At 42.8% G+C, this 25,294-nt stretch overlaps 1 protein-coding gene across 6 annotated transcripts; it reads left to right on the top strand.

Moving 5' to 3' along the window:
• The first annotated feature begins 1,723 nt into the window (after positions 1–1,723).
• LOC107378505 (uncharacterized) lies at positions 1,724–25,206 on the top strand. Of its 6 annotated transcripts, XM_070551380.1 has the most exons (24): positions 1,724–1,768; positions 6,334–6,439; positions 7,479–7,526; positions 7,646–7,672; positions 9,318–9,377; positions 9,476–9,508; positions 9,726–9,797; positions 9,882–9,965; positions 10,208–10,237; positions 10,432–10,476; positions 14,270–15,226; positions 15,941–16,003; positions 16,085–16,132; positions 16,235–16,291; positions 17,166–17,219; positions 17,346–17,381; positions 18,128–18,172; positions 18,808–18,849; positions 18,960–19,019; positions 19,388–19,462; positions 23,346–23,378; positions 23,586–23,624; positions 24,046–24,102; positions 24,874–25,206. In XM_070551380.1, exons 2-24 carry the CDS (start codon positions 6,373–6,375, stop codon positions 24,876–24,878), a joined length of 2,037 nt encoding a protein of 678 aa, XP_070407481.1. In that variant the 5' UTR covers positions 1,724–1,768; positions 6,334–6,372; the 3' UTR covers positions 24,879–25,206. The 6 variants fall into 6 exon arrangements, with proteins under 6 accessions (XP_070407481.1, XP_070407483.1, XP_070407482.1 ...); XM_070551381.1 differs by lacking the exon at positions 1,724–1,768 and having other exon boundaries at positions 6,283–6,439; positions 16,238–16,291; XM_015948751.3 differs by lacking the exon at positions 1,724–1,768 and having other exon boundaries at positions 6,284–6,439.
• The last annotated feature ends 88 nt before the right edge of the window (positions 25,207–25,294 follow it).

Raw genomic sequence — 25,294 nt, 5'->3', positions numbered from 1 at the left:
AAAACGTTAATAGTAAAGCTTAATGCGTCTTTAGAAAGTAAACCATCTTTCCTTCCACTTTAAGCACTTGATTATTTCCTCAGGGATTTTTCAACATCAGATGTTTCGTAGTTTCTGTTCAGACGACTTCACAAACAGCGACAGCAATGCCATACAGCTGGATGACTGATGTTCTTTAAGCAAAAGTAAGTCACTTAAAAAAGGTAGATAGTTCTTTCAGCCTTAATGATGCATTTCAGCAGCATTAAATGATTCTCCGTCCCCCTTCCTTCATCAACGGTGAACATATTCGCCCAAAAGATGAACGTTATTGTCTTTATGGAATTGTCTCCAGTTGCTTTGCGTCATGCGTGACCGGCCATCTTTGTTTAACTTTGCTCTTGCAGTAAAATTGTTCATTTTTCAGCAGTTTCTGGTAAGTTTGCAGCGTTGAGTGCAGCGGTGCATACATTTATTTGAGCTGGGTATGGATGCAGTGCTGAAGGAGCGCAGGATGACTGACAGCCAGATCAAACCCACTCAATGGGTTCTTTATTTGAAATGAAAGAGCTGCATTTCCACCGATGGGTGTGGAGGACACACACACACGCGCACACACACACTGGGACGTGAGGAAACATCGCAGACTCAACACAGCAAAGACTGACACACTGGGGATTTGTAAACACTCCACAGCATCCCTTTGCAGCCGCAAGGTCTGTGCTTACTTCACGCCAGGAGAAAGACAGCTGCCGATTGTGTGTGTGTGTGTGATACAGTAAGTGTGTGTGAATTTGGACTGAGGTGAGGCCAGACTCTGTCTCGTCTCTCATTGGTGAAGCTTTGATTTCTGGGCACTTCAGAGAAGCTCACACCTGAGCTCTTTATTGAGTTTATAATTATCTCCATGGCAACGCTTTCCATGATGGGTGTTACTACACCCTCAAGTCATTTTAGGCAGGCAGGCAGAGCATCCAGACCAGACAGAAGAAAACTATCCCAATGAACCCCTTTTTCTTGTTTTACATTGAAAGTTAAAAGGCTTTAACAAATAAAAAGGTATTATCACTGCTTGTGTTTACATTTTACATCTCCTTGTTTACTGCTACCGTTTAAGACGCTGCACCAACACTGAGCCGATGAATTCAGGGATGTTGGGGCGACTCTGCTGCAGACTCCCGAACAAACCTTTCAGCAGGTTCTCCATAAATAATATCCTGACTGACGGGAGTCTGCAGGCGATGCTGAGCGAGGTAATGCTTCTCTGCTGTGGAAACTTCCACATGCTGACCATAACTGGAGCAGGTCCCATGCAGACAGAATGAATGCAGGGCCAATTATCTCCTGAATGTTTATTTACAGTCTGGCACAGGAAAAGCACTTAGAGGACACCTCCCGAGGTTTACTGTAAGTGACTTGTTCAAGGTGTGCTTTGATTTCTAACCAAACACGTAACTAGAAGTAGTCAGAACCTCCAGAACCGCATATATTACAGAACCTGACTTTAAAGGTCTCCCCCTGAGTCTGACTGGATCATTAAAACCAGCTTTCAGCTGAAACACCTAACACATCACACTGTAGATTCCTTTCTTTAGCCTGCATGCTACATGAAGCTGAACACAAATACTGAGCCCCCTGGAGGTGGCCCACTGTGCTTTACAAGTTGGATGGAGAGGAGCATAAAACCTCTGATAAACACTGCTGTTCCAGTCTCTAGATGGAGAACACTAAGCTCACCACAGCCGAACTCTGGATGATAGTAAAACTCATCGTTTTACCTTTGAAATAGGTGAGCTGTTTAGAGATCCAACTAAGATAAATGTTTAGGCAGCACTTTGAACAAGTTATTGCAACAGAAACTGATTTGCCTCATTGATTTAATTGGACTGGGTATTTCTTTGGGCGTGTAGGTTCTTGCAGAGACGATGAGACCTAAACAGTTAACAGTTAATGTTTAGTAAACTATTTTTCATGTGCGTTTATAAGGTTCATTCACATTCAAACAGTCATTTTGGTGAGAAAAAAGGACAATAAAAAAAAGCCTAATTCTTTTATATACCGTTTGGTTTATTATCACAAATCACAGCCTAATTTGTGCTTTGGGCAGGAACCACGAGCAGAAACGATGGCAACAGAGCTGTTTTTGTATCTGTCTCTCTTATCCACTACAAAAAAGATCATGAGGTGAAAAGATTATTTGTGAATGATGTAAAAATATGTAAACAAAGAAACAAAAACTGTGTGTTGAATTTTTATGTCATACAGCGGGTACGGAAAGTATTCAGACTCTCGTCAATTTTTCACTCTTTGTTATATTGCAGCGATTTGTTTCCTCATTAATGTTTACACAACACCCCATATGCACAGAATAACACACAGTTTTAGAAATTCATGCAGAGTTATTTGAAGATACAAACTGAAATATCACATGGTCCTAAGTATTCAGACCCTTTGCTAAGACATCCGTATTTAACTCAGGTGCTTTCCATTTCTTCGGATCATCTTTGAGCTGGTCCTACAGCCTCATTGGAGTCCAGCTGTGTTTGATTATATTGATTGGACTTGATTAGGAAAGCCACACACCTGTCTAAGACCTTACAGCTCACAATGCAGGTCAGACACACACATATATATGTACATGTATATGTATATATATATATATATATATATATATATATATATATATGCACATATTTACACACACACACACACACACACACACACACACACACACACACACACACACACACACACACACACACACACACACACACACACATACATGTATATCTTTATATATATGTATATATGTGTATAAATATGTGCATATATGTGTGTATATCTATATATATCTATATCTCTATCTATATCTATCTATCTATATATATGTATGTATATGTATAGGTATATATATGTATATGTGTATATTTATATATGTATAGGTATATATATGTATATGTGTATATATATATGTATAGGTATATATATGTATATGTGTATATATATATGTATAAGTATATATTTGTATAAGTATATATATGTATATATATAATTATGTATATGTATATATGCATATGTATATGTATATATATATATGTATATTTTTATGTATGTATATATACATGTGTGTATATATATATATATATATATATATATATATATATATATATATATATATATATATATATATATATATATATATATATATATGTATATCAATATGTATATGTATACAGAGCGTCGGTACTGACACCCGCCGTAAAATGGACATTTAACCTAATTGTGACGTTTAACCTCTTGCAATTTAACCTTCCCCTCACCCCCATCCTAACCTTAACCAGCTTGCGCATGCAAAGCTCTGATTGTTGACGTGCTCCAGACATCTGCGTCCTGAGCACGGCCACAGTAACATTATTAAATCAGGTGTCGCCACCTCAAAAACAAATTTAACACGCGATCGTTCATGTCAGATCATTTCCTTATATGTTTTCTGTCTTTTATTCTTTTATTTGTGCCTGATGCAACCCGCTGCTGTGGAGCGAGGCGCATCACCTTGTCCTCCGGTGATGCACCTCACTGATGCGGCCGGCGAGCAGCGCTCACTCCACTGTTTCTGTGGTCGTTAGATCTTTTAGAACTGCAGTTCAAAGGTAACTCATGAGGTGAATATATATGAACCCAGGTAGCAGTTTTTCTTTAGGATTGAGAGGAGATGCAGGAAGATAATAAACAGGCAGGTCAGAAAAATAGTCAAATAAAAACAAGTTAGTTTTTGTACCTGCTGGTTGCAACAAACAGACACCACTGAAGGTAATCAGAAGTGAGGAACAGAAAATGAAATAATTATTTTAATGTTTAGAGCAGCAGGAACTCTGAGAGGCTGCAGGCGCATCAGTGAGTTTGCGGCCGCTGCGCAGGGGGAGGGGGGAGAGGGCTGAAGCAGAAACTACCGTTGTTAAAAGAAATGTGTTGGAAATGTGGGCGCAATTTTAATTGTCAAAAACTCCAGCGAACCAACCGACAACCAACAAATAGGAAAAAGAGGCTACAATTTGTAACAGCTCACCAAAATTGGACAGTAGAAGACTGGAAAAATGTTGCCTGGTCTGATGAGTCTGGATTTCTGTTGAGACATTCAAATGGTAGAGTCAGAATTTGGCGTAAACAAAATGAGAACATGGATCCATCATGCCTTGTTACCACTGTGCAGGCTGCTGGTGGTGGTGGTGTAATGGTGTGGGGGATGTTTTCTTGGCATACTTTAGGCCCCTTGGTGCCAATTGGTCATCGTTTAAATGCCACGGGCTACCTGAGCATTGTTTCTGACCATGTCCATCCCTTCATGACCACCATGTACCTATCCTCTGATGGCTACTTCCAGCAGGATGAAGCACCATGTCATAAAACTCCAATCATTTCAAATTGGTTTCTTGAACATGACAATGAGTTCACTGTACTACAACGGCCCCCACAGTCACCAGATCTCAGCCCGATAGAGCATCTTTGGGATGTGGTGGAACGGGAGCTTCATGCCCTGGATGTGCATCCCACAGATCTCCATCAACTGCAAGATGCTATCCCATCAATATGGGCCAACACTTCTAAAGGATGCTTCCAGCACCTTGTTGAATCAATGCCACGTAGGCGAAAGGGGTCAAACATCGTATTAGTGTGGTGTTCCTAATAATCCTTTAGGTGAGTGTATATATATGTATGTGTGTGTGTGTGTACACATATGTATTTTATTTTACATATACATTTAATATACATATTATATTTATAGATGTTTAACTTTTTTCCATGTTGGATATTGAGGAGAAAATGAACGCCAATGCAGCGTGACATGATGACCTCATCAGTATGCAAATTAGTGTGTGACATCATCTGGCAAATCTATTGACTTTCTGGGTCGACTTCAGCTTCTTATTGTCGAAGGCAGGTGGCAACACTGGTTTGGAAGATTTCTTAGTTATTCTGAGTCAAAATTGGACAAAGCATTTGTGTTATTACATTTTCATTTGAATTGTTATTTATACCTCGCATAAAAAATAAGCCAAAATATTGCCCCCCTACACACTTTCCTTACCTTGTACAAAACTCAAAGCTCTTCATTGCTTCAACATCTAAATGACTGACACACTTCTTACAGATGAGACAGAAGCAGACAGACAAATGTTTAGAGGTGAATCATGGATGAAGGAGTCATGAGTCAGACAGGGGTTGTGTTATTGTCTTGAGCTCTGTACCACCAGGGGAGACGATGTGGTGGTCCACACATGTGACTGAAGTTTTCCTAAAGCTCCCTTAAAGCAAGAGGTTTAATCATAATATGTGGTTTTCTAGTTTGCATTTTGTGCTGCCGTGCACGCGGTCAAGACATAAACTTTACGTTAAGAATTAGCTTTCCGGGCATTGTATAGAAAATGATCCTAAAGACTGTTGTTACGTCCTTTCTGGCCTCAGCAGACTGCAGTTTGTTGTTTTAGCGAGCCAAGTAATGCACAAACCTCTGTAGGAAATTCCAGTTGACTTGAAATAGCATTTTAGCCACTGATCATAGATCCACACAGAACAAAAGGTCATTGCAGAGCCTGTTTTAAGAGCACCGATTCTTTTAATGTGTCTTTTTGTTCTTCAAAGGTGTTGTGCGAAAAATCGGTGAATGCAAAGCAGACTTCAGAGCAGCTGAACGTTCACATGAAATCATATTTGTGAAAGGATACCTCACTTGATAGAAAAAATGTTTTTGTGCTCATTGCTGTTCATTTTTATGTAAAGTCTAATTTTACACTTGAAAAATATGTTTTATTTGTAGTTGTTTAGTTTAGTTTTAGTTCTGTGGATCAGAACACATTTTAGCATCACTGACGGAGACACTGCATCTTGTGAGTTTAGAATAAAAAAAAACTTTCAAACTATGCAAAAGCTCCTTTATTTTCTTTTACATGGTACAAAATACGTCCCTTAATTGTCTTATTTTTAGGCACAGAGATCTCTTTAAAAATAACATTCCTGACATCTGTGATCAAGTTTAATGTGTGAAATCAGGAATAATTAGCTCAAATATTTTTTCCTCCGAGAAATTTGTATAAACACACATCCAATATTGATGTTTACAAGAAGATTTGAGCTTTCTTTATGATGCACGTGTGTGTTGTGTGGTCTCAGCTAATGGAAACACACTGCTTAGTCAGATGTGTGTGTGTGTGTGTGTGTGTGTGTGTGTGTGTGTGTGTGTGTGTGAGAGAGAGAGAGAGAGAGAGGGAGGGAGAGAGAGCAAAAAAGACAACGTATATAAGACCCTATGAGGCAGCAGAACTTTAATTTCCAGCGTTCCTGTTTCCCATCCATCAGCTGGTTCTCTCCCAGTCTTTTGAACACCGACTCTTCATCATGCTGCTCCAAGCGCTGCTGCAGACGTCGTTGGTCCTCTGGTTGGCTCAGCCAACGCTGCAAGGCGGTGAGAAATACACAGTTTTAAAATACATTTTTAAACAATTAAAACTTTTATCACATTTCAGGTAGCCATCATGATGATTTCAGTACTTCAGCACAGTATTGTAATATTTCCTAGAATACAGAAGTTTGCCTTATTTGACTGAGGTATTTATTTATTCGTATGAGAATTATATATTCACACTTTCTGAGTCTGCAGTTTAATTAAAGGTTTTGCTTGTTTGACTTAGTTTTACATTTAACTCTCTCTTGCATAGTTTTAAGGTGTGTGAAATATGACTAGAGTTTTGAAATGTGCTATAAAAATACCTCAATGTGTGTGAGAAAAAATAAAGCTGAAAAAATACATTTCCTTTTTAAAGAGAAGTCATTTCCATGCATTTGGATTTTTGTTCAGGTAAAGCTGCAAAAATGAGCAATTTATTCGTTTTTGTGAAACATTCTTAAAAAAAACGTTTGGATCTGTATCAAAGACTCTGACTTGACTGATGAGTTTCACTTACATGTTACATATCAAGTCTGTGAGACAGAAAGAAAGAAAAAAAACCCTGCTGGGCTTTTGGCTCCAGCATCATCAGTCCTGCCAAGTCAGTGTGGTTTATGTTCTCTGATTTTACCGAATCAAAGGAGGCGATAAAAAGTTGACAGAAGCAGGAAAAATCTGACAGCAGAATGTGAGGAGAACCTGCAGGCTCCAGCTATAAAAGCCTCCTGTTGCAACATGAGATCACGACTCCCTCAGACAGTTCTCACACATTTGAAATGAAATAGTGTCTTCCTTCATTGTTCTGATTCTTTCTAAAATAGTTTGATCAGACCATTTAACACAATTCCTTGTGCTAATACTGCATGTGAATAGACTTCATCAATTAATAATAGTTTTTCATCATCTGAATAATTTGACGTACTCTTGAATTCATTTAAAATGAATGTCATACCACAGCAGACAATGTTTCTATGTTTTGTGTATTTTTCTAAACTTTTATTAATTTTTTTTAGGATAACCGACTTTTTTTGCAATGATATTATTTTCTTTGTTTCAGGGGTTCAGCCTCAGAGTGTATCCTATGGACGAGTGCTGCCAGTTCAAAGTACGTATCCATGCAGCTTGATTAATCACTTTAAAAGCAGTTATGATACTCCTCACAGAAATCCAGCTCTCTAGTTGTGAAGTTGTTGCTGCATGCATTTTTTCTCATTTCTGCATCAGATGTTGGTGTTGGAGTAAAACCTGGAGGTGAGTCTGTCTCCTATTAAACTAATGCCAATATTAGTAGCTAAATCACAAATAGTGCTTTAAATTACTACAAGTGATTATTGTGCATGCACTAGTGTATAATTTGTATTCTGTGCTGGAAAATCAATTAAACAACCACACGTCCTCTAATGCTGGAGAAATATTACCGTACTAAGTGTAATAAGTGTAATAAGTGCTCCCTAATGTAAAACACACAAGTGCCAACACCAGATACGACAATGTATTTATCTACTTACCTACCACTTTATATACCAGCTCAGTGACCTAGTGGTAGAGTGTCCGTCCTGAGACTGGGAGATCAGGGTTCGATTCCTGGTCGGGTCAAACCAAAGACTTTGAAAAATTGGGACCCAATGCCTCCCTGCTTGACACTCAGCATTAAGGGGTTGGATTGGGGGGTTAAACCACCAAATAGTTCCCGAGCACGGCTGTGTCTGCAGCTCCCCCCCCCCCCCCCCCCCCCCCAGGGGAAGGGTCAAATGCGGAGAACAAATTTTGCTCACGCATCAGTGTGTGTGACTAACGGGACTTTAACTTTACTTGTCAACTTACTGTGTATGACTTATCTTCACTTGTCATCCAGAATCTTCTGGACAGCCATGAAACTCACAGAACAGCAGTGAGAATGTGATTGCAGTAACCACATTTGACCACAGGATGTCATTCTTACATATTGCAACTTTAAATACTGAGCCGTTACAGTGCAGAAGGTGCAGCATAAGAAACAACCACTGAAAGGCTGATGAATACATGAAAGTTTTCAATTTTGATATTAAAAGTCACTAGAGTTGTGCAGATTTGTGATCACAAGGCGATTCTACCTGTGTGAAGCATAGTAGCTATAAGCAGCTTCACCCTGATTGGTTCTGATCCGGGGCTCTACCAGCTGACTGCTTCCTGAGGATCTTAGAGCCCTGCTGGGTGTAGATACAGTGAGGACACATGCATTTTTGCCCCACACCACTGAGTGATTTATAAACTAGTAAAAGCACTTTGAACTTGATTTATATTAAATATTATCATGGGCTATTATGGGCTGCCTAATGATGCAGTTGGTAGCACTGATGACAAAAAGAAGGCCACAGGTTTGAATCCGAGCTGCAGCCTTTCTGCACGAGTGTAGCGTGTTCTCTCCATGCATGTGTGGGTTTTCTCTGTGCACTCCAGTTTTCTCCTACTGCAAGGAGGCCTGTTGCTGCAGGGACAGCAGTAGCTCAGGAGGTAGAGCAGGTTGCAGGTTCAATCCAAGCTCTGACCAGAGAATGGTGCTGTTGTGTTCTTGGGCAAGACACCTAACCACCTTGCCTGCAAGTGGTGGTCGGAGGGACCAGTGGTGCCAGTGTTCAGCAGGCCCCGCCTCTGTCAGTGCTCCCCAGGGCAGCTGTGGTTATTCATAGCTCTTCCCCACCAGTGTGTGAATGGGTGAATGACTGATTGTGTTGTGAAGCGCCTTGGGGGGTTGTTGAACCTTAAGGTGCTACACAAATACAGATACAAATATACGATTGAAACTTATGTGACAGTATAACATGACTAATTCAAAGAGCAAAGCGGATCGGTTTGTAGTTTAGTGCTTCCGAACATAACTTGCTGCATCAAGCGATCCTTTTCTCTTTCCTTTAAGTTACGGGAGCCCTTGGAGCGCTGGGCAGCCGCTACAACACAAAAGCTATGAAGACTGGAAGTATGCTGAACTCTTGTAACAACACAATTATCTCAAAAACCATTAATGCCAGAAAGGCTCATGCTATTTTCTGTTGGTTTGTTGTCATACTTAATCAGTTGGACGTTATCCTGCCGCTCAACTCGGTGTTGGTAAGCACTCATCAAACGTTTACATCAAATGTTTTTGCACAAAACCCAGAATCAGACCCCCCCCCCCCCCCAATCCCATTGATAAAATACAAACTGCTAATTTATTACCTTGTTTTTATGATTATAAGTCTGAACAAAAATGAATAATGTTTAATATTGACTCATTTGGGATGAAACACAGCAGAAGTGAAACAGCTTTTTTATTTGTTTTCCACAGGAGGTTATAGATCTCTCGGTTTGGGAGCCAGAGGCCTGAAGCAAGGTGGATATGGAGCCCAGGGAGTTTATGGTAACGGATCAAATCCTCACAGCCTGTTTCCACTGATGTCCGCCTCCTTTTGCTCCTGTTTATTTATCTCTGCTGTGATTGCAGGTGCCAGTTTGGGAACAGGAATGGGTCTGGGCCCAGGACTTACTAATGGACTGGGATTTGGTTTGGGCCAAGGCGGAAAACGTGGTGAGACTGACAGAAAGGGAGAGTTTATACTTTACACCCCAGAACAATTCTGTCATATCTGGCCTGTATGGAATACCAGGGTATTGGCAATAATCCATTTTTTGGCAACGTATTGCAGTTTTAAGTTCAGAAGTCTGAGTATTTCAAACCCCATTGCTTCAAACATTAAATGAAATGAAATTAAATTAAATTATCGCTGTAGTTTCACAGCTACCTTAAACCAGTGTCTGTGATTTTTGCAGCTTACGGTGCTGGTCTTGGAACTCTTCCAGGTACATAAACTGACATTGTGTCTTTTTCTTGTGTTTGTTATAAATACAGTGAATTACATTTCCCCTGAGCCTCTGCTTGTTTGTAGTTGTCTGTTAAAACGTCTGTGGAGCTGATTTAATGGTGCAGACAACATCTGTAAACAGTGTTTGTCTGAATAGACGATAAAACGGCTCCTGTTTCCTTTCCTTGCCAGGATATGAAGCTTTTGGAGGCGCTGGGTATCCAGGAGCTCGACCAGGTGAGTGCTGCATCGTGTCTTCATCACTTCCTGTGCATAGTTTAATTTGCGGGGAAACACACTCTGGTTTTATGCATGCAGATAAAACAAAAGCATACCTTTTATAAATCCCATATCAATGACATTGTAGCTAATTATCCTACAATTTAATCCACAGCTTCACAAATATATTTACGGTTTTCAAATAAAAACCAGCTTCTGCTTTAACCCTCTGGGGGCAGGTGTTGCAGATTTGCCCACCTGGTTACTCCACATTCGGATTTCATGAGCATTTTTTAACTCAGAAGTACCCCTGAAGGACTTAGTTGTTCGTCCTTTTATCAAAACTTATTTTGAGCCTGAGAGCATTAAAATGAGTTCAGGTTGAGTGAGTCTTCTATCAGCGGGGTCAAGAGAGAACAAACTCATTTTACACTTTATCTTTGTTGTGTGTGTGTCCGCACATCTGTAAGTGTTTTTATGGTTCATTAATTATGAGGTTAAGTTGTTTTTTATTTGCTTGAAGCCGTACCTGTAGGATAGCCAAAGCTAACGTTTTATTTTTGTATCAACACATTTTCCTGTGCTGTTCGTGTGTGTGTGTGTGTGTGTGTGTGTTGCTGCCTACTGAAGAAGTGTTTCAGCTTGAGGTTACGTGAATCAGAGGGCTGATGAGCATAAAGTTTTAATGGGATTCACAGGAAGACGTAAAAAACTCGTGGAGTTTTCCCTGAGAGGCGCCGTATCGTCGTTCAGGGCTACTAATCGTCATGTGTGACATGCATATTGTCTAAACTCACATGACTCAACTGAGGGATTTCCCCATTCTAAACATTCACATTTCAGTTGTAAAAAAATGTGAAACTTTGTGCTGAAAATTCAAATGGATGAATATCACAGATGATTTTAGAGAAGTGCAGAACTTTGCTCTGTGATCCTTTGTTGCAGACACCTGTCTGCTGTAGCGCTGTGGAAGATAATCTGCATTTGTTAAATGTTTATTTTATTTATTAAGAGAGCAAAGCTATCCAAACCAACCTGGCCATAAATGAAAAGGTTACAAGGACCCTTCCGGTCGACTCATCGGTCCCTGGAAGAACAAAAAATTGAATGCAAATCAACGAGGCTAAAAGAGCTATTTTCTAATCCGCTTTGTCTTGAGCCCTGCATCACACAAGTTGTACTTTATTTAAATGAAAAGGAGCAAAGTGTGTTTCGACCATCCCACTCACGTTCTTTGATATTTATCAGCTAGTAAAAGTTTGTAATTAGCAAGGCTACAAATCAAACATGCCACATTTATGACGTCACCACAGAATCTCCTCTCCCCTAGCGTAGCTGCTACTTACCACATGACCAGATTCATGTTGGTTATTTCCTCCTGAAGGAAGGGTTTGGAGTTACTTACAGACATTTTTCCTCTGCTCTTTTCCGTGACTGGTTTGATGACGTCACCTTGGTGATGCACATTTGTAGTTCTGGATATATTTTTACAAAAAACCAGAAATATCGTTTCCCACCATTTGAAACAAGCCCGTTCTTGGCACTAGGGGTTGCATGACTTAATTTTTTAATAAGTCGACAGTCAAGTAATGAACATCGAGTCGACTTCGACTAGTCGTTGATGACGTCATACACCTGAAGCGGCGGTGGGGGGGTTGGTTCGGTGGAGTTTTTGACAATTAAAATTGCGCCCACATTTTCAAAGTTAAACACATTTCTTTTAACAACGGTAGTTTCTGCTTCAGCCCTCTCCCCCCTCCTCCTGCGCAGCGGCCGCAAACTCACTGATGCGCCTGCAGCCTCTCGGAGTTCCTGCTGCTCTAAACATTAAAATAATTATTTCATTTTCTGTTCCTCACTTCTGATTGCCTTCAATGGTGTCTGTCTGTTGCAACCAGCAGGTACAAAAACGAATTTGTTTTTATTTGACTATTTTTCTGTCCTGCCTGGTTATTGTCTTCCTGCATCTCCTCTCAATCCTAAAGAGAAACTGCTACCTGCGTTCATATATATTCACCTCATGAGTTACCTTTGAACTGCAGTTCTAAAAGATCTACCGACCGCAAAAACAGCGGAGTGCTAGCTGCTCGCCGGCCACAGTGCGTCACCAGAGGACAAAACAGATGATGCGCCCCGCTCCACAGCAGCGGGGTGCATCAGGCAAAAATAAAAGACAGAAAACATTAAAGGAAATGAGCCGACATGATCGATCGCGTTACATTTGTTTTTGAGTGGCGACACCTGATTTGATAATGTTACTGTGGCCGTGCTCAGGACGCAGATGTCTGGAGCGCGTCAACGATCAGAGCTTTGCATGTGCAAGCTGGTTAAGGTTAGGATGGGGGTGAGGGGAAGGTTAAATTGCAAGAGGGAAAAAGTCACAATTTGGTTAAATGTCCGTTTTACGGCGGGTGTCAGTACCGACGCTCTGGCACAGCGCGTCGCCTCCGCCTCGATCCAGACGCGCAGGTGCTCGTCACCTGCTGTCTTTTCCGAGGACTGCATCTTGTCATTATCACGTGACAGCGACTAGTTGATGACAGGCATAAAAAGTCACTACAGAGCAGTGAAGTCGACTAGTCGACTAGTTCATACAACCCCTACTTGGCATCAAAATGCATTTTTAAAATTCACTGACATCATGAAACCCATGCCAAATAACAAACAGGATGGAAGCAGCATTTTTAGCCCCATCGACTTGCATTCATTTTTTCATTCTTCCTGGGACCCATGGTCCAGAAGTAGATGGGTGCGACTTAGGCTCCCTACTGGACCCAAACCTGGCTGTAACACTTTTAGTGTGTCTGTTGTGTTTGTAAAAACGGAAATCTAGTTTCTCACAGTGCTATGGAGTATGTTGTCCCACTTTCCTTATAGAACTGTTTTAATGTAAGGACATTGGAGATTTTGGACAGTCTGTTTAGGGTCAAAGATCAGATATTCTCCTTCAGGATTTTCTATTAGAGAGGAAGATTCATGGTTCTGTCAGTTACAGCAAGCAGTCCAGGTCCTGAAGCAGCAAAGCAGACCCAGCCCATCACACTTCTACCACCGTGTTTCAGTGTTGGTGTGATGATGTTTTCCTGATTTTTAATACCAGAAAGAATGGGACACACAACTTCCAAATAGTCCCACTCTTGTCTCAAATGGCTACAGATTAAAAAAATAATAAAAAAAAGTCTCAAGTATCATCAAGATGCATGAGACAGATGTGAGACTATTTTGGTCAGCAGAGGTTGTGTTCATTTTCATAAACGTCATTTTTCTTCTGTCCTGTTCTTAATGTTGAGTCATGACCTCTTACCCTTACCTAAACCAAGTGAGGCCTGAAGCGCTTTGGATGTTGTTGGTTATTTATTTCTTACACTTGTTAAAAACAGGGCCCAGTGTGTTGCTTTTTGAGATCTTTCAGCCTACTTCCTGTTGTCAGCCCTGGGTGTGGATAAATTAGCTGAACTCAGCTTTCCAAATAATGCAGTTAACAACCAATCAGCAGTTAGCTGCTTTGTTTCCTTAATCAATTCAATAATCATCGTTATCTTTTCATCTGATTTATGTTTGTGTTTAGTGGTACTGACTGAATTCATGCTGTTTTGGCACATCTTAGATTACAGATTACGTAAGAGCTGGTTTTGTTAAACCCCTTTATTTAATTAATACTTTCCCTGAAACTCAGACTGCGTTGTTGACGAGGAGTTATTTCAGTCCTTGTGTGCATATGTAGATCATTCAGTGTGTTTCCTGTGAAGGAAGCGCTGTTGTGTGTGAGCCTGCAGGAAGTTGTGAGTGCATGATGATATTTCTCTGCCAGGTGTTTCTGCAGCAGATTTGGGTGGACCTGAGGTGGCCAGTCTGGGCCCATCTCTTCAAGATCTTAAGAGACAAAAGAGCAGAGCTGAAAGTCACTTGTATGGAAACCAAGGCAGAACTCTTGGAGCTGAATCCCCCATGGAGAGGAGAACCGGTGAACTCGGTCGGTCGGTTCCTGAGCTACATGCAAGAATTGAGGTCAAAAGCATCGATCCAGTCCTTCAGTCATCCAATCTCAGACCCACAACCCCTCTCCAACAGCAGGAGAAACATCTTGGTGCTGTTTCACAAACACAAAGAGCCCATGCAGCGATCAAAAGTGGAACAGCATTAGCAGCAGCGGGCGTGAGAATACAACTTCCTGTTGATAAAGACTTCAGACGTGTAGAATTGTCTCAGACACACAACTCCAGAGATTCATCCATGCAGCAGAACCTAAGACCTGGAGACAGTGGATCTCCTGATGAGTTATCAGAGAGGTTAGGCATCAGCCACTTTGGCCTTTTGGGATCACAGAGGCAAAGGCTTCAGAGGTATTTCGCCCAGCCCCATGCTAGTAAAATGGACAAACATCATGCGCTCGTGAAGCCGTCTTCACAAGAGAGGCCCTATCCTTCTCTTCCACAAGGTCAAGACCCCAGGAGCAGTTTGTTCTCCACTGGACAGCAGCCGGATAAAAGAAACCCTTTATCCACGCTGGCAAACAGACAGGGCGACAAAGAAGCTGGGTCTACAGACAAAATAGGACTTCACATCAGAGTCCAGCAGCACTATGGTCCAGTGAGCCCAGGTGGAAGCAGAACTCAGAGTTTGGGTATTGTCTTGGCTGAAGAAGGGCACGACGCTCAAAAGTTTCCTGAAGAGGACGCAAAAGACTTTTCTCAGGCAGAAAAAACAAAAATAAAGCCAAAATCTTTCTATACCCCAGGGCAGACTGGGGGGAACACGCAGGCTGCAAGTAAGAAACAAAGATTTACCTCCCTCTGTATGACTTTTGATGGTTTTATTCATTCATGAGATCCACTCAAACGTTTCCTTTACCTCGTGTCTTTGCTGGTTATTCTAGATCGTGTGGATTGGCCTCCACTCAGTCTTTTTTTTTAAACCTTTTTTAACTCAATTAATTTCAGGCTTCAAGCAGGACAACAAACCAGGAAGCACCAAACAAATGTCTGCCACAGCTGTTGATGGATCGGACCCTTTTTGCACACTGATCTGGATAAAAAAATATTTCTGCAATGCGTTGAATGACAATGCTAATGTAAAACTGATGTTTTGTTGACTCTTTTGGCTTACAACTGCTTAGATGTGATGATGATGATGGTCTCTTAACCACAGGTTTGGCTGCTGGGGCAGAAATGCTATTCTCAGTCATGCTACTCCGATGTTTTCATGTAGCTTTATTTGTCTGTGTCACGCACGACTCGTGAAGTCTGTTTCAGGTTGTTTGGCTTCTGATTTTGAGAATTTCTGGATTAATTCCAGGATTGTTACTGCAAAGAAACCAATTTTCTTTGAAACAAAGATGCTACTGTTTCCCTCCAGTGTCAGTTTCATACCTCAAATACGTTTACACCTTCCGTGAGATCCATTATAATGAAGACTGTGGAGAAAAGACGTTTTCCACGTGAAATCACAGCCCACAGTGATTTGCTGCTGGATTTCTCTGCAGGCTATCTTGGTGGAGCAGGAAACTACCAGGGCGCAAGCCTGGGAGCTGTAGGCTATGGAGCAGGTAATGTTTGGAGCAGCAAATGGAAATATTCAGTAAACGCGGGCAAGCACCTGGTAAAAAGTTCCCATCTTCTGCTCACAGGTCTGGGACAGGGGGCGTACCTGGGTGGCGCAGCTGGAAAGCTTAGTGGTAAAACTCTTTGTTTTTGATTTGGAGATGAATGTAAGTTTTGCATTTGTTATTTCACACATTCAGTTTTTTCTCTGTTTTAAAAATGAATCTAAATCTTAGCAGCTGCTGCGCTTGGACAAGGTGGGTATCCCCAAGGTGTTCCAGGCAAGACAAACGGTGAGTGTCATTTTATTTTATTGAGCTCTATAGTAATTTGTTTCTTACCTTTGAAAATTTTAATTGTAACTATAATTGTCACTCATTTTGAAATCTATATCAATACGAGTGTGATTAAAAAAAGAAAAGAAATAAAAAAAGTAGTTTTGACTGATGCTCAGTGGTGAGTTGTGCCATTTTTAGAACATACCTGCAGGCACCTGATGTGGTCCCCCCCCCGATACCAGGTTGATGATCTCTGGTTTAAAGCGATGAACAAAACTTTCAATTATCCAGTGATTCACTCCTCCTTGATGTTAAATCGTTTAATATTCAGTAATTAACTATTTTGGTCAATCTAAGGACTGCTGGCTTGCATCAAAAGCGTAAAACATGATTTCTGTTTAAATATCAGAGCTGATGTTTGGGATTACTGCTGGGACAAAAGGAACTTTAACTCACTCTTATGTAAATTTACGAGCTTGCCAGGAAAAGCTCGGTTACGTTTGATAAAGAAATTTTGTTCTGAAGCTGAACCCAGACGAGGACTCAGAGCCAGAGATCAGGAAGTCAGACGCTGCTCCTACTTTGCCTTGTAAACCGACCATTTGCCTGTGTAATTACAAGCTCTGCTCCTCTTCAGCTTTCTTAAAAGATTTTACTGGAAACTCTGGTAACACTTTACAATAAGGGTCCCTTTATTAACCAAACTTAGTGTAAAACTCTTGCTGTAGCTTTATTTTGTGGTGAGCATTAATCCTTTTTTAACATAATCTGGTGATCACGGATAAATTGTACAAAACAAAACAGAAATCCGCTTTTCTCTTTGTCCAAATCTAAATGGATGAGTCTAAACGTCATCTCATTCAAAAGGTGTCAAAATGTGTCATGACAGGTTATGGTGATGGCGTAACGGGATACCTCGGCGCTGTGGCAGGTAACGGCTTTGGTAGGTGACACATCAGCAGAGAGAGAGAGAGAGAGAGAGAGAGCGAGGTTTTGGCTCGCATCTGCAGCACCCTCAAACATCCTCTTCACTTATAGTCCAAAATATTTCCTTGTGTCTTCTCCACAGGTTATGGGAATGGATACAGCGATGGTTACGGAGCTGGTGAGTGCATCACTAAATAGAGAAAAAAGCCTTCTTAATGAGTAACGAGCCGATACAGATAATTAGTGATAATTAGAATTATATTTCAGGGCTTGATTAGTCTGCAGAGTAATGGGCCATTCCCATCTGTACCGGGTCGGCCCGGGCCGGGCAGCGTAGGTTGTTTACATATCTGGGTGGCCTGGTATTTTTCCGGGCCAACCAAGGCTCATTCTCAGCCCTCTTCTCGAGGGGGTCTGCTTCAGGCCGACCAGGGCCAACACGCCCACTGCTGACAGCAAATTCACACCTTCCATTAGAGCAAGCCTCTGATTGGTGGGTAGAATCAGCCCACATGGGCTTAAGACTTAAGGATGTGTGGAATCAACCGGGCCAGGCTGGGGCCGACTGGGGCTACCCGGCCCGGGCCGACCCGGTACAGATGGGAATGGCCCATTAGCTGATGGTGCTGAGAGCAAAGCAGGAAAGACTGAAGGTAACAACAACCTGCTGAAAACCTCTTAACAGGTGATGACACTAACCAGTAGGGGCTTAACGCTCAAAATAAGACGGCTTAAACAATTAAACACCAAAACCACTGTAGTTGCATCTCTACTGGGCGCTGCTGTTGAGTCTTAGTCATTGAAGCTGACCAGTTGTAGCTGCTGGTTTCTGATTTCCTTCTGTAGATGCTTTAATTATCTCTCATTAATGAGTTGATGACCAGAAAAGCTGAAAAATGTTTTTTTTTCCCCCTGACGTTTCAGCCCTGAGCACAGGAGGCTACACAGGACAGCCCCAGGGGCCGTACGGTAAGGAACGATCCATTTGGGAACATAAGTGTTGGTCAGGTCAGAAGGTTTGACGTGAACCAACACAGAACAATGCACCGATAGACTGAAAGCATAGTTTTATTCCAAGTTTCTTAGCTGAAGTAGACAGCGGCCTTTAGGAGATTCGGGGAGAAGGTTAACAAAGCTAACAGGAGGGCCAATCAAGAGCTAACTCAGGCCACGATTCTGAAAAAAGGACGAAAAATAATTTGCCTCAGATTTTTTGTTTGTGTTTAATTTCTCTAAAATGTGCTATGTTTTATTCTAACAAATAATTTTGAAAATCTTTGTGAGACATAAACAAGAACAAACAGCATCACATTTCCTGGATCTGGTTGGTCGTTCTTCATCTTAAAAACCCATTTTAGTCTATTTGCATCAACAATTCTAGCTGTAATCCAGTGAGGGTTTATGATTCTGTTTTTCATTAAATTAATTGGAAAGAAAAACATTGTTAATAAAAGACAAACACCAACTTGGTGGGTAACTTTTCCCATCTTTACAAAATTTCAATTTGTCATCATTTATTCATCATTTCTTGTATTTTAAACCAACAGAAACAGAATAAATGTATTTTCTCTAATGATAATGAATTTTATTTTCACTTATTTTAGGAGCACTTGCTACAGGACTGGACTCAACTGCTGGCAAATATGGTGAGTGATGCAGCAACAACCTCTGTTGCATCCTTAGTCTGTGTTAAAGATCACAGAGAGCCTTAAATTACGGGAAGATGAATCCGTTTTGCCTTCTCCCTCCTCTTTAGGAGCAGGAGCTGCACAGGTTCCTTATGGGAATGCTCCTGTAATTCCTGCAGGACTGGAAGGTAAAAGAACTTCAGTTGCATGCAACTTTAAGCGTCACTGCTGTGAAATGAGTCCAACAACGCACGAACAACCAACTAAACCACAGTGTTTTTTAGTCTGAGAAATGGGGTCTTGACCTCACTTTTACATATTTTTTCTCACAAGATGTCAGACACATCTGGTAAATTTATCTGAATCATTCCTGAGAAACCTGCAAATTAAAATGTTGCCATGTTGGTTTAATCATCTTATTTCCATGATGCAAAAACTTTAAAAAGTCCCTCCCTCATTGGAAAACAGTGTTTTCTGTGACATCCTGTCTGCTGGTGACACCATCGCAGCTTTCAGACTTGCCGAATGCGTCTATTATGGTCTGCTATTCTTTTAGGTAACGGAGGCTACCCGTACGCCGCTCAGCAGCTCGGCCTCACTGCTGAAGGTGCCAAAGCCGCCAGCAAATATGGTGAGGATGAGTGTGACAGAAGTGTGAGTAGCTGTGCATGATGGGAAAAGGCTGTTAGTGTGGGATGGTCCCTTTTATTTAACCAGACTAACTTCCTCTGAGGTTGGGAGTAAAACATGTACACATTCAGAGCAGTAAGGGTCACAGTGCAATGTAAGGTCATGAAAGTATAAAAGTAACATTAGTTGTTAGGCCATAATAGTGCAAGATAAAAGTTTTTAATTTTTTATTCAAACATCCTAGTTTTATCATTTTTTAGCTCAGTAGGATCGGTCCACTGCAGCTAAGGCTTTATGCGAGGCAGCTTTCTTTATACGGCACGGTTCACACACAAACTCAATTCAATGTGCTTTCCATTGGTGTGATTAGCACAAATATTACAGTAATGTGAGAGCACAATAAAATGTGTGGTTCACTTGTTTAATCAATGCTTTTGCAGTAGTCTCTAGTAGGAATGAATGCCCTGTAAGTCTGACTCTGGGTAGAAAAAGCCCTGGTGCACCTATTTCAGGATCTAGAAGATTGCCAGATCAGAGGAGAGCTTCAGACGGCAGGATTTGGAGTCTTACTTCCTGAAATGTGGACATCTCACCCCTGATTGGCTAACAGCAATGCAACCCTAACACTAACTCAGGCCCTGTCCATACGTAGCCGGGGATCTGCCAAAACGTAGATATTTTTCTACGTTTTGGCCTGTCATCCACACGAAAACGGATCTTTTTAAAAACTCCGGCCAAAGTGAAGATCTGCGTTTTCTCCGTTTTGGGTGTCTGCGTGTGGACAGACAAAACCGGAGTTTTAAGGTCCGCAACGTCACTTTCCGCGACAAAAACATGCTGACATCACGTGTGCGACCTGTGTTTACACTAGCCGACAGCATGGAAGCCCTCAGAGCTGCGCTCGCTTTATCAATTGTCCAAGCGCTTTTTGCTTGTTTGTTTTTGCAAGCGGAATTACTGCTCCTTGCGGAAGACCACAGACGAAGGACGAGGTTAAGAACGGGGGAAGTAGTGCTTTGACCACGTCCCGAGAGCAGTGGGGGACATTGAGTCCGAGTGGGCCTTGTTCCACTCTGCGATTGTCGAGGCGGCTGTTGCTAGCTGTGGTCGTAAGGTGGCCGGTGCCAGTCGTGGTGGCAACCCCCGTACCCGCTGGTGGACACCAGAGGTTCGGGGAGCCGTCAGGCTGAAGAAGGAGGCCTACAGGGCGTGGCTGGTCTGTGGGTCTCCGGAGGCAGCAGACAGGTACCGGATAGCCAAGCGGGGTGCAGCAGTGGCAGTTGCCGAGGCAAAATCTCGGGCGTGGGAGGAGTTTGGTGAGGCCATGGAGAAAGACTATCGATCGGCTCCAAAGAGGTTCTGGCAAACTGTCCGGCGCCTCAGGAGAGGGAGGCAGCAACTCGCTCACACTGTTTACAGTGGGGATGGGGAGCTGCTGACGTCAACTGAGGCTATAGTCGGACGGTGGAAGGAATACTTTGAGGAGCTCCTCAATCCCACCAATGCGCATTCCGAGGAGGAACCAGAGCTGGGAGGCCTGGGGATGGACTGTCCGATCTCGGGGGCAGAAGTTGCTGAGGTAGTCAAACAACTACACAGCGGCGGAGCCCCGGGGGCGGATGAGGTTCGTCCTGGGTATCTTAAGGCTATGGATGTTGTAGGGCTGTCATGGTTGACACGTCTCTACAACATTGCGTGGTCATCGGGGGCAGTTCCTAGGGAGTGGCAGACCGGGGTGGTGGTCCCCATCTTTAAGAAGGGTGACCTGAGGGTGTGTTCCAACTATAGGGGGATCACACTCCTCAGCCTCCCTGGAAAGGTCTACTCCAAGGTACTGGAGAGGAGGGTCCGATCGATAGTTGAATCTCAGATAGAGGAGGAGCAATGTGGTTTTCGTCCTGGCCGTGGAACTGTGGACCAGCTCTATACCCTTGCAAGGGTGATGGAGGGGGCATGGGAGTTTGCCCAACCAATCCACATGTGCTTTGTGGATTTGGAGAAGGCTTATGACCGTGTCCCCAGGGGCACCCTGTGGGGGACGCTCCAGGAGTATGGGGTGGGTGGCTTTCTGTTAAGGGCCATTCAGTCCCTTTACCAGAGGAGCGTGAGTTTGGTCCGCATAGCCGGTAGTAAGTCGGACCTGTTCCCAGTGAGGGTTGGACTCCGCCAGGGCTGCCCTTTGTCACCGGTTCTGTTCATTACTTTTATGGACAGAATTTCTAGACGCAGCCGTGGTGTGGAGTGTGTCGAGTTTGGTGGCAGGAGAATCTCGTCTCTGCTTTTTGCGGATGATGTGGTCCTCCTAGCTTCATCCAGCTCTGACCTTCAGCTCTTGCTGGGTAGGTTCGCGGCCGAATGTGAAGCGGCTGGGATGAGGATCAGCACCTCCAAATCTGAGACCATGGTTCTCGACCGGAAAAGGGTGGCTTGCCACCTCCGGGTCGGGGGAGAGGTCCTACCTCAAGTGGAGGAGTTTAAGTATCTCGGGGTCTTGTTCACGAGTGAGGGTAGGAGGGATCGGGAGATCGACAGGCGGATTGGTTCGGCGTCTGCAGTGATGCGGACGCTGACCCGATCTGTCGTGGGGAAGAGGGAGCTGAGCCAGAAAGCCAGGCTCTCGATTTACCGGTCGATCTACGTCCCAATCCTCACCTATGGTCATGAGCTTTGGGTAATGACCGAAAGAACGAGATCGCGGATACAAGCGGCCGAAATGAGTTTCCTCCGTAGGGTGGCCGGGCTCAGCCTTAGAGATAGGGTGAGGAGCTCGGACATTCGGGAGGGACTCGGAGTAGAACCGCTGCTCCTCCGGATCGAAAGGAGCCAGTTGAGGTGGTTTGGGCATCTGGTCAGGATGCCTCCTGGACGCCTCCCTGGGGAGGTGTTTCGGGCATGTCCTGCCGGCAGAAGGCCCCCGGGTCGACCCAGGACACGTTGGAGAAGTTACATCTCCAATCTGGTCCGGGAACGCCTTGGGGTCCTGCCGGAGGAGCTGGTGGACAAGGCCGGGGAGAGGACGGCCTGGAGCTCCCTAGTTGGGATGCTGCCCCCGCGACCCGGACCCGGATAAGCGGAGGAAGACGAGACGAGACGAGGAAGTAGTGCCGCCTACAGGTCTGGCATGTCCTTAACAACGTATTTATCCGGGTACGTGTGGACAGAGTTTTTTTTTAAAAACGAGGTGGTGTGGATGCAAGTTTCTGGAGGGGCGGATATTCGTTTTGAAAAAAAAAAACCCGGCTACGTGTGGACTAGGCCTCAGTTTACTTTGCAACGTAGATGTTTTTTTAAATCTCCACAAATAACACAAGCCTGTAGGAGTTCTGCCCTGTTGTGGAGTTAGCTTCTACTACGAGTTGGGGCAGACTTTAGGTCACGAGGAAGCTGATTCCGTCTGTGTGCAGCATGGCAGCTAAAAGCAGCTTCACCCTGTCTGGTTCCTGTAAGATTTAGGAACTAAAACATGCTCTACCAGAATCATGCTTGTATGTATTTCCTCGCTGCTGTCTGTGAGTATCAATGCTGTTTTCAAGCCCTCATAAAGACAGCAGCTGCACCAAAGTGATGTACAGTAAAAACAGCAAAATAATCATTTTTAAAATAAAAATATATATAAAAAAACTGTATTTTATAACGTAAAATTAACCCTGTCAGGCCGTATTTTACTTGAACACCATAGAATAGAAGTGAGTTTTTAGCAGCACTCCAGACTTAGTGGTAAATTATTCTATAAACCGGCTACTGCAAAAGCATGATCTCCTCTTCTACGTCTGGATCTCGGAGCATCTACTTGGTATCTATGATCAGTTTTTATGGTGTATAAAGCCCAGAGCTGCAAGTGTTTAAATGTCTGTTATTTTATTTTATTTTATTTTTTGTTTCAGGAGCTTCTTCAGGTTATGCAAATCACCCAACAGGTAAATTTGATACCAAAATCACTCACAACCTCTCAAATGTTATTATCTCTTTGGGTCACATCTGTATGCCTCTGGGCTTAGCAGAAGTAAATGCACATCTTATGTAGTAAGTCTTGTACAATTCCTCCGGGTTACACACATTAGCTGCTCTTCTACCTACATGTGTTTGTTTTTAGGGTCTAACATATGTTGCATTTGTTTGATAAGGTTACGGTGCACAGCTTGGAGCTACCCAAGATGCCTTGGGTAAGCCAAAAAAAACCAGACCCTTCCTCTTTCATGATCAATTTCCTCTCACTTTGCTCTTTCTTATAACGGCAAAACCACACATGTCTTGTTGCGTAATATCCGAGTGCAGCTGAGTGCTAAACAGTAGCTTTCATTTCTGTTTCAGCATCTCTTATTCTCATTCTTCCTTTTACACAGCCTAACTCTGTCCTTATCAAGCGTAAAGAAAGGCGTTAATCAGCTCATTCTTTCCCCAAAGTTACTTCTTTTTTCTTCATCTGAACGCGTTTGTTTCACTTGCATGCTAAAGGCTTCATGGACTCTCTTCCACCCCATAGCCTGTAGCTTGCACTGTGGAAACAAGAACCAGAACTCTTTTCGTGGAAGATCACGTCAGTCTGTCAGATGAAAAACTAAGTAAAAGTTTAAACTTTTGCAGGAGAGCAGGCTGGGAAGTACGATGGAGTGAACGCTGCCCTAGGTAACGGGTACAAAGGTAAGGGTTTGCACATTCAAATCCTTAATGTGTGGAGCACTCGTCCAATCAATACATTTGCAGTGGTCTCTAGTAGGAATGAATGCCTTGTAAGTAGTACTCGGGGGTGGGTGGGGTGGGGGGACTCCGGTGCACCGCTTCCAGGAACTAGAAGCGAGCCACATCACAGCTGAGGTTTTGGAGTGTTATTTCCTGGTATTTGGACATCTCGCCCCAAGACCGGATAGCAACGTGACTCCACCACTGACCTGCAACATTGATGTTTTATCTCCACAAATAACACAAGCTTGAAGGAGTTCTGCTGTGTGGTGGAGCTGCTAATGCTAACAGTTAACTTCTACTAGCTGAGACGTTCTCTGCTGTTTCCTGGAGGCTAAAACTACAGCCTTCCCCCATCGTGAGCCAAGATGGGTGAGTCCATGAATGCTAAGTGACAGTGTCGCGTATCTGTCAGGATTTTCTAATCCTAGAGTTTCACCGTCTATTTTATATCAGAAGCTAATGCAGGAGACAGGTGTAGGAGACTGTTGTCATGCTCAGCCTGCATGAAAAGCTCACAGATTATAATCAGAAATAAAAAAAAAGCCTTTTCAGCGTTCCACACCTTTAAAGAACAAGCTGCTTTTGTTTTTTGGGCAAATGAATTTCTTTAGGTTTGGCTTTATCATTGTAAAACTTCTCATCGTGTACAGAAGGATGTTATGGTGGTTTTGTGATGCAGCCATATAACATTTCTGTCTTCCACCCCTTCCTGATTCTGTCTTTAACCAGGCTAATGAAGACGACGTGGACCTCATCAGGGGAATGACCTCAGCAATGTTTGCAGTGTGAAGCATTTTCACTACTTTTGTATGTTTTACTCTTTTGTTCTCTGGTGCATCCTCACAACAGATTTTTTTAACCCCTTATGTTTCTCTGTAAGTAAACGTGTGTTGCTCATGTTTGTCTTTTTCTTACAAACCCATTCAGTCCTGCCCCCTCTGTCTGAAACGCTGGCGAACGTCGAACATTTAAAGTGTAACGAGAAAGAAATGTGTGTGTGTTTTAAAGATTTTAACCAATAAATGTCAACTGACGTAAAATAAAAGCTTGCGAGTGAGAGCATTTGACTTGAAATAAACCTGTTCTGCTGAGGAGCGTGCAGAAAGTTTAACCACTTCCTTTTCCTTAGCCTGATGAGGCCGTGGGTTTA

Source organism: Nothobranchius furzeri, chromosome 5 (assembly GCF_043380555.1).
Source record: "Nothobranchius furzeri strain GRZ-AD chromosome 5, NfurGRZ-RIMD1, whole genome shotgun sequence".
Classification (NCBI taxonomy): Eukaryota; Metazoa; Chordata; class Actinopteri; order Cyprinodontiformes; family Nothobranchiidae; genus Nothobranchius; species Nothobranchius furzeri.
Note: the sequence above shows the minus strand (reverse complement) of the source record. Positions and strands in the feature narration are given on the sequence as shown.

Excerpts from the sequence above, each read along its gene's own strand:
- LOC107378505 (XM_070551380.1), top strand. The coding sequence starts at position 6,373 with ATGCTGCTCCAAGCGCTGCTGCAGACGTCGTTGGTCCTCTGGTTGGCT. Across the intron at positions 10,477-14,269 it reads GTATCCAGGAGCTCGACCAG|GTGTTTCTGCAGCAGATTTG; the intron begins GTGAGTGCTGCA and ends TTTCTCTGCCAG. Across the intron at positions 17,382-18,127 it reads CAGCGATGGTTACGGAGCTG|CCCTGAGCACAGGAGGCTAC; the intron begins GTGAGTGCATCA and ends CTGACGTTTCAG.